Source organism: Austrofundulus limnaeus, unplaced genomic scaffold (genome assembly GCF_001266775.1).
Source record: "Austrofundulus limnaeus strain Quisiro unplaced genomic scaffold, Austrofundulus_limnaeus-1.0 Scaffold226, whole genome shotgun sequence".
NCBI classification, from domain to species: Eukaryota; Metazoa; Chordata; class Actinopteri; order Cyprinodontiformes; family Rivulidae; genus Austrofundulus; species Austrofundulus limnaeus.
This window is the reverse complement of record NW_013952628.1, coordinates 875,308-884,533: the sequence shown is the minus strand read 5'-3', so window position 1 is coordinate 884,533 and position 9,226 is coordinate 875,308. Positions and strand designations below refer to the sequence as shown.

Genomic DNA, 9,226 nt, shown 5'->3' with positions numbered 1-9,226 from the left:
GAACTATGGCAGGCTGTTATATCCAATAATTATTGAAGTATAGCAGGCTGTTGTATCCAATACTTGTTGAAGTATGGCAGGCTGTTATATCCAATAATTATTGAAGTATAGCAGGCGGTTGTATCTGGCAGTTGTTCAAGTATGGCAGGCTGTTATATCCAATAATTATTGAAGTATAGCAGGCGGTTGTATCTGGCAGTTGTTCAAGTATGGCAGGCTGTTGTATCATATAATTATTCAAGTATAGCAGACCGTTGTATCCAGTAATTTTTCAAGTACGGCAGGCTGTTGTATCATATAATTACTGAAGTATTGCAGGCTGTTGTATCCAATACTTGTTGAAGTATGGCAGGCTGTTGTATCTGGCAGTTGTTCAAGTATGGCAGGCCTTTGTATCATATAATTATTCAAGTATAGCAGGCTGTTGTATCCAGTAATTGTTGAAGTATGGCAGGCCGCTGTATCATAAAATTATTGAAGTATGGCAGGCCGTTCTATCATATAATTGTTCAAGTATAGCAGACCGTTGTATCATATAATTGTTCAAGTATAGCAGACCGTTGTATCCAGTAATTGTTGAAGTATGGCAGGCCATTGTATCATATAATAAACAATGTATGACAGGCTGTTGTGTCATAATTTAAAATATGTCAGGGTCTTACCAGCTTTCCACATAGGATGCCGCAGGTTTCTATGGCTCTGCTGGTGTTGGCCTCGGCCAGCCGCAGAAAGCTTCGGCACAGCTCGACAGGAACAGCCAGCTGCCGCAGGGCGTCCACCATCGAATCTGCAGAAAAACACGAAGAAATGAACCAGAGCGCCGAGACATGGCTGAATCTGAAACAGGAAGTTAAGTACGGGCTCCACACAATCTTTCTCAGATTTCTGTTCGTAAAGTTCGTATATTTGAGCAGCTTATTTTAGCTTTTAGCTGGTTTTAGCTTTGTGTAGGAAGCCTTTAAAGCAAACTCACTGTTGTTCCCGGGGCTGACCAGAGAGCCCGGTTTGAGCGAGCGGTCAAAAGTCGGGGGGGCGGTGTTCCCAGAGGGCCGAGACTGCTGGTGGTTGTTGCTGCCGGACACGTCCCCCGGGCTCTGCGGCGGGGAGGGGGACACCAGCGGCGGGCCCTGGATGCCCGGGAGGAGGGGCGTGTCCGGGGCGGGGGCGGAGGGCGTGGCGAACTCCAGGAGAACCCGCTGCCTCTCCTTCTCCAGCTCCTGGCGGCGGATCATCTCCTCGAAGGCACTGAACTGCTCCTGCTCCCGCTGCCGCCGCTGCATCTCCGCCACGCGCTCCCGCTCCGCGTCCAGAGCGCGGCGCCTGGACCGCTCCAGCGCCGAGGCCTCCTCCTCCACTTTCTGAGCACCCACACAAGAACAACTCTTTACTCGTAACGTTTTTTAGGATTTTTACGTAAACAATTTAAATTTTCATTTACCTTTTTGACGAGATAGTCTGCGTATTCCTGTTCAAATCTCTTCAAAAGAGCTTTTTTGAGAATCTCTGCTTGAGGAAATGCAACATCTTTGAGTTTCTGTGGAGGAGTCAGACTGAGTTTAGGCGTTGATGTAAAGCTTTATTAAAGAAATAAAAAACGCTGTTGTGCACCTTTATTGTGTCCTTCTTCTCAGGAATGTTTGCAGTCTTGTAGTCCCGATGCTTTGGAAGTTTTTCAATAAAGAGCCTTAAAGAAATAAAAATAACTTTAATATTTCATGGGTTTTGAAACATTCAAAGTGAGCGCAGAAAACTGACGTGATGTATTTGTTGTAAAGAACGAAGGCGTGCTCGATGTTGCCCTCCTCCGTGTAGATGTTCGCCATGCGGATCATCTCCATGCCCGAGCGGAAGTAGCGCCGCGGCGGCACGTCGTCGTTCACCTCCACCGAGCTGCCCTTCTTGGTCAGAGCGCGGACCCGCTCCTCTGGGGGCAGGCTGACGTCGGCGTGATCGGCCATCGCAGCGGATCAACCTGACGGACTGGAAGAAAACGGGCAAAATGGTTAACGAGATAACACGGGTTTAAATGATTTATACTGAAATAAGGTCGAGCAATATGGGTGAAAAGATTTATCAAGATATAATGTGAGGTTAATGTTAGCTTAGCATTAGCTCTGTGTTAGCTTTAGCCGTAGCTCCATGACACACTTACAGAAATTAGCAATTGCAGCATTTGCAAAATGCCTAATTTTAATCAGGGACAGTTTTTCTGGTGATTTGTTTACACACAATATGATTTTGCTCAACCCTAGCTGGTTCCATGGATTATGGATTATAAGCTTAGCATTAGCTCTGCATTAGCTCCATGTTAGCTTTAGCCTTGGCTCCATGACGCACTAACCTAGATAAATCTGTAATTGCAGCATTTGAAAAGCACCAAATATTAAAATCAGTGATATTTTTTCTGACTATAAATTTTACGCAATATGAATTTTCCCAACTCTAGCTGGTACCTGGAATTATGAAATTTTAGCTTAGCATTAGCTCTGTATTAGCTACACATTAACATTAGCCTTAGCACAATGCAGCAATGACTTATATATGTCACAAATCACAGTCATGACTAAATGCCAAATATTAATCGTGACAAATCTTTTGGAACACAATATGATTTTGCCCAGCCCTAGCTGATTCTTAGAAATATGAAGTGTTAGTGTTAGCATTAGCTCCGTGTTAGCTTTAGCCTTAGCTCCATGATGCAATGACCTAGATAAATCAGTAATTGTAGCATTCGCAAAATGCCAAATATTAATCTGTGACAGTTTTTCTGATGATCTGTTTACACACAACATGATTTTGCTCAACCCTAGCTCGTACCTGGAATTACGAAATATTAGCTTAGCATTAGCTCTGTATTAACTCCATATTAGCCTTAGCTCAATGCAGCAATGACTTATATATGTCACAAATCACAGTTATGACTAAATGCCAAATATTAATCATGACAATTCTTTTGGAACACAATATGATTTTGCCCAGCCCTAGCTGAAACCTAGAAATATGAAGTGTTAGTGTTAGCTTAGCATTAGCTCTGTGTTAGCTCCGTGTTAGCTTTAGCCTTAGCTCCATGATGCACTAACAAATAAATCTGTAATTGTAGCATTTGAAAAGTGCCAAATAATAACTGTGACAATTCTTTTGGCACACAATATGATTTTGCCCAGCCGTAGCTGATACATACAAATATGAGATGTTAGTGTTAGCTTAGCATTAGCTCCGTGCTAACTTTAGCCTCAACTCCATGATGCAAGGACCTAAATCAGTCATTGTAGCATATTAATCTGTTACAGTTTTTCTGATGACTTATGACATACATGATTTCCCTCAACCCTAGATGGTGCCTGGAAATATGGAGTGTTAGCTTAGCATTAGCTTCATGTTAGTATTAGCATTAGCTCTCTGCACTGCTATGATTTAAATAAGTCACTAATAGCAGTCATGACGAAGTGACAAATAGTAATCTGACTGTTTTTCTGACAATAATTTTTTTGCACGGCTCTTTACTAAAAGACTCAAAGTTCACAAATACTTTCGAGCATTTTTTAATTAAATTCTGTCGTTTTGTTATGTACTTGTACTGATACAATACTGTCTCTGATGTACAGACAGTCCTCTTTTCTTGCAAGAATTTTTAACTAAAGCTTTGTTTAAAACTTATGATCTGATTTTATCTTTAAGGTTTTTTTTTTCCAACAAGAGTCATTTGTTTTTAGCACTTCGTCATCCTGACTCACTGACAAACACAAACACAAACACAAACACAAAACACTGGAATCTTTACTGCAAAGTATTACCTCATAAAAAACTCCAAGAACGTCACATTCATACTTGTTTGTGTATCAAAGCTAAACAGTGTGAAAATCAGATTATTATTGTTTTGATGTGTTTTATAAACAACAAATATTAATATGGATCAAAACAGGTTTCACCAAAGTCAGAAAAACCCCGTATTTAGTCGAGCTTCACGCTCAGAGCGGAGCTAAGGCCACCTGAGACGATGTGAAGACGTTTCGTCAGCCTGATGACTCGCGGTCAGGCGTCCTCAGCTGAAGGACACTTCAGTCCACAGGGCGTGGCGGTCAAACAGGACTGGAGGAGATTCCAGCCACTGCGACATTTAAAGCATTTCTTGTTTTTTTAAAGACACATCAAGTGTTTCAGCCTCTAGAATCTCTGCAGACTGTGTGAGACTTTGAATTAATAATAAACCAAGAGGGAGAAATAAAATATAAACCACAAATAAAACAACCAACACTCCTGTTTCCATGGCGTTTTATTTATTGTTAAGATGTTTTCTGCAATCTAACCAATTCAGCTATTTTAGCTGTTCAAATATTCAAATATTCAGCTCATTCAGGAGGTAGCTGCTGTGACATTTTGTTTTTTTACCTTTCAGTTTTCAAAATATTAAAATTTATAGATTAACAAAAAAATATGAAACACAAAAATACATTTATTAATACTTAATTCCTTCAAAAACATTTTTTCTCTTGAAATCTGCTTCAGCTACTGGCTCTGGTTTACCTTTCTATGCTACTTTTAGCTGTTGGCTAGTTTTCCTTTGCTTTTAGTTTGATGCTTTCGGCTTCTAGCTACCTTCTAGGTAGATACTGTTAGCATCCAGCTAGATACCTTTAGCTTCTAGCTCGCTACTTTTAATTTCTATCTGTTTAGCTTCTAGCTAAATACTTTCAGCTTTTGATTTTAGCTTCTAGTCAGGGACTTTTAGATTTTATGTAGACACATTTGGCTAGATACCTTTAGCTTCCAGCTAGCTACTAGTTGAAATTAGTAGCTAATTTTTAGCTACTTTTAGCTTCTAGATAAATACTATCAAATTCCAGCTGGTTACTTTTAATTTATAGCTACTTTTAGCTTCTAGCTAAATACTTTCAATTTCTAGTTAGATAACTTTAGTGTCCAGCTAGCTACTTTTAATATTTAGCTTCTTTTAGCTTCTATTTAAATACTTTCAAATTCTAGCTAGATACCTTTAGCTTACAGTTAAATATTTTTAGCTTCTATCTAGATTATTTTTTCAAGCTAGATACCTTTAGCTTCCAGCTAGCTACTAGCTGAAATTAGTAGCTAATTTTTAGCTAATTTTAGCTTCTAGATAAATACTTTCATCTTCTAGCTAGATACCTTTACCTTTCAGTTAGATGTTTTTAGCTCCTATCTAGATAATTTTTTTAAAGCTAGATACTTTTAACTTTTTGCTCGCTGCTTTTAATTTCTACCCATTTAGCTTCTAGCTAAATATTTTAAACTTTTGATTTTAGCTTCTAGTCAGGTTAGATACTTTTAGCTTCTAGCTAGATAGTTTTAGGTTTAAGTCAGTGTTTTGTTAAATTTAGCTATGATTTTGCTACCTTTAGGCTTTAGCTATTGCATTGCTAATTATAGCTTTTACCTTGCATCTTGCTTGTTATAGTTGTGTTTGTCAACTTTTAGCTCCTGTTCTGCTCCCCTCAGTTTCAGCAGTCGTTCGGCTGTCAGTGTGGACTCTGTATTCTCACAGAACAACTCTTTCCTGCTGATTTAATAACATTTATTGATCATTTGTGTTGCAGGTCAGCTGATTTCAGTCTCTAATAACGTTGATTTTAAAGGTCGGCACTTCTTCCTCCACATGTAGTTTATTAATAAACAGGAGTTGTTTTAAGGGTGATTCTTTTTTTTGGGGCAACATCTCATGTCTGCATGTTTCTCTCACCCTGATTTGTCCTAAAATGTGCCAAATATTTACAATAAAGTATTTTAATTATACATTTAGATGTTTGCCATCATTCAAATATAAATTAAATGCATTAAAAATATTATTTTGTACTTTACACACCTTTTTGGTGACACACATGGTTGATTTCTTTTCATTGTGCAGTGTACTAGATTTCCTCAAGAAGTTTAAACAAAAAATTTAATTAAAAAAAGTTTCTTCAATACTTTGATAGACTGGACTAAACCTTATTTTATTATGAAACTGAAACTGTTGAAACTATTTTTATTTGATATTTTCTTCACATGATACATGTCCCAGTAGTAACTTTCCACCCTGTTAGAATGTTTCCTTTTTGTCCTCAAAAACACTACAACTCCATAAAAACCATTTACAACAAGTGACATCAACTGGTTTTTGAGGGAATTCATCCGTTAAAAACAAGATAAGTTTCATCTGTCACTCTCTCCTTACTTTTTTTATCTTAAATATATTAAACCTGAATGAGTCAACCTTAAAGTTCCACCCTGTTGAGATAAATTGTGGGAAATGTTTATTCAGTAGAATTAAAAAAACAACATATTAGATTTATTCATTAAAGGTTTGATATTCTGTTAAAGGTTAGCTAACTAAATGTTGAGCACATAAAGAGCTACAACTAGATTAGCTAAAAAATTCCACCCTGTTAGGATTATGAACCAAACAGTGTGGAACGAGGACACAACAGGGTGGAAATTAGGCTGAAAAGTTATCATAGGTAAAAGTAATCAAAACACCTGGTTTTAGACAGCTTCCTCTTACATCCACAGTTAATCCTGCTGGATGTGGTTAAAGGTTTTTGTAAAAATCACCATATTTTAAAATCGTAAACATTGATTTTCCAACCTGTTATGTTCCATTCCACCCTGTTTGAAAATGTGTTTTTATTAAAAATTATCGCAGAAACATTAAGTACAGTGAATCTGTCTGTGCCATGATGGGAACTGAAGACAATTAAATGCACATATATGTAAAAGTTTTTGAAATCACCAGTATTTTATATGCTGTCAGTTATAATGTGTAAAAAAAAATTTTTTTTTTTACAATACTGACTAGGGCTGCCACGATTAGTCGAATAATCGACGACTAATCAATTATTAAAATAATCTATGACTAATTTAATAATCGATTAATCATTTTTTTTGTTCTTTACTTTGTTTTTCTCTCCAAACTGCTTTGACACCTTCCACTGCCACATCTGCCTTTCTGTCGTTGACACACATGCGCAGTAGTGGTAATGGCTACGCAGCAATGAAGCTCAAAGTGTGGGATCATTTDAAGAAAATGAAAGAGAAACCTGTATAATATCTGCAGAGCAGAATTTACCTTCCACAGATATTATTTTTAGTTAGCATATAGCTAAAATCTAACGATGGTTATATAATAACAGCTGCATTCTGGTGCGATAAACTACGTTTTATATTCAATTAACGTATGATCTGATTAGTCGACTAATCGAATAAATAATCGATGATTAATCGACTATAAAAATAATCGTATGTTTAGCTCTAACACTGACATAAATGATTCGTAACTACATGATATGTTACAATTTTAAGAATAAAACATACCGGTATATAGTAAAAGGGACATATTCTTTTTAAGAAAAGGTTATTATTTATTAATATTTACAAATGTGTGGTCTATATGTAAATGTTCCTAACAGGGTGGAACAAATTTAGAGACAATGGTGAAAAATAAATACCTGCAATTATTACTTTATCCAGCCCTGAGCTTTGACCATTACTCATTTATTATTGTTAAACATGTCAGTGATGTAACAAAACACTTAAAACTTAAAACATTACTCTTTTTTTAAAGTCCTGACGCCAAAATGTTGCCGCATAAAAGGATCACCCACATAATGTAGTTTAAAATCAAACTATTTCAGAGGTTTCTGTACTTTTTATATCTCAAATCTTCTCAGAAGTTTAAGTTAGCATCAAAACCAGTCAGTGTCATCTCAACACAAGTTTAGTGATTTGTTATCCCAACTCCAAACACAAAACGAAAAGGTTTATTTTTACCTGACTGTTGTTTATTCACCTCCTTTATGAACCTGCTACCTAACCGACATGTTTTATATGATAAAGTTTTAACGCTTCACGAGCTCTGTTTTCCTGAAGAGTTCCATGTTTCTGATCGACATTGGGCAGTTAGCCGTGGCTAACTTAGCACAACGGTAACTCGGCTAAAGGTTAACCACAACATTGATATTTTTATCACTCTTACCTGGTCAAGTTGAGAAAATGAAGCTCCCCCCAAAAGCCTACATACGTTAAAACGCGCAGCCCATTGATGAACAGAGTCTTAAAGGAAGATCGCTAAAGCTACAAACACAACAACATCCGCTCACTTCCGCAATCAAATCAACTTCCGCCTGGCGCGTGACGATTCATCTCGTCGGCGGAGGAAGAATTTTACTTTTATAAAATACACTTTGTATTCCATTTTCATTGTTGTAATGATTATTGCTTTTACTAATTTTGAATAAAAAAATTTTAATTTACCAAGCTAATAAATATTGTACTTCGCGCATGCGCAGTTTGAACTTGTCTGCTATCGAAACCTAGCTCTAAAACGAAGAGCAGCTGCACTCACTGCTCCCTGGGAAGAGATGTCTGTGTTAAACTGCTAACATTCAATCAATTAATCAAAAAACCATAAATAACCATGAACGACTCTATAACCGATAACAGAAGACACATCTTTCCGTTCTGCAGCGGCTCGTTGGTCTAGGGGTATGATTCTCGCTTTGGGTGCGAGAGGTCCCGGGTTCAAATCCCGGACGAGCCCATTTTTGACAACATCAAATTAGACCAACTGTTTTTAGAGAACAGAGGGAAAATAACAAACAGCAGCCTAGTCAAAAGTTTTAAAATACAGGAAAAATTTATTAAAGGCTTAAAATATTTATTGACAAACAGAATCACAGTTTATATTTTTTACCTAAAGCTAAAATAAGACTAAGATTTTAATCTTAATCTTATTTTTTATTTAACTATAACAGCAGTTTTTAATGACTAATTTCACTTAGAGAGAATTATGAAATTAGAGACATCTTTCTGGTCTAATATGTCAACAAGGAAAAAAGTAAGACCTGGAGTGTTTTTAACTTTTCAAATTTCTACAAACCCGTTCACTCAAAACTAATAAATAATGACAAAATGCTTCGAAAAGTTCAAAATATTTTAGTCAGGTTCTTACGGAAGAGGATTAGCGCCACTGAAAAATAAAAAAAGGAATTCTGACTTTTTTCTCAGAATTCTGACATAGAATTCTGAGATTAAAGTCAGAATTCTGAGATTAAAGTCAGAATTCTGAGATTAAAGTCAGAATTCTGAGATTAAAGTCAGAATTCTGAGATTAAAGTCATAATTCTGAGATTAAAGTCATAATTCTGAGATTAAAGTCAGAATTCTGAGATTAAAGTCATAATTCTGAGATTAAAGTCAAAATTCTGAGATTAAA

At 36.7% G+C, this 9,226-nt stretch overlaps 1 protein-coding gene and 1 non-coding gene across 2 annotated transcripts in view; one reads left to right on the top strand and one right to left on the bottom strand.

The window, feature by feature from the left end:
• LOC106525451 (STAM-binding protein-like A) overlaps positions 1–8,129 on the bottom strand; it is an 11,147-nt gene extending 3,018 nt beyond the window's left edge. Inside the window, exons 1-6 of the mRNA XM_014019706.1 lie at positions 7,988–8,129; positions 1,756–1,980; positions 1,609–1,684; positions 1,439–1,534; positions 974–1,358; positions 663–787 (exon numbers count right to left, since the gene is read on the bottom strand). Of these exons, the coding sequence (XP_013875160.1) occupies positions 663–787; positions 974–1,358; positions 1,439–1,534; positions 1,609–1,684; positions 1,756–1,958 (885 nt within the window). The 5' untranslated portion in view covers positions 1,959–1,980; positions 7,988–8,129. The remainder of the gene's footprint in view (positions 1–662; positions 788–973; positions 1,359–1,438; positions 1,535–1,608; positions 1,685–1,755; positions 1,981–7,987) is intronic.
• A 350-nt stretch (positions 8,130–8,479) lies between these two features.
• Positions 8,480–8,551, top strand: trnap-ugg (transfer RNA proline (anticodon UGG)). The gene has a single exon. It is a non-coding gene; the product is annotated as a tRNA-Pro (tRNA).
• Positions 8,552–9,226: the final 675 nt, after the last annotated feature.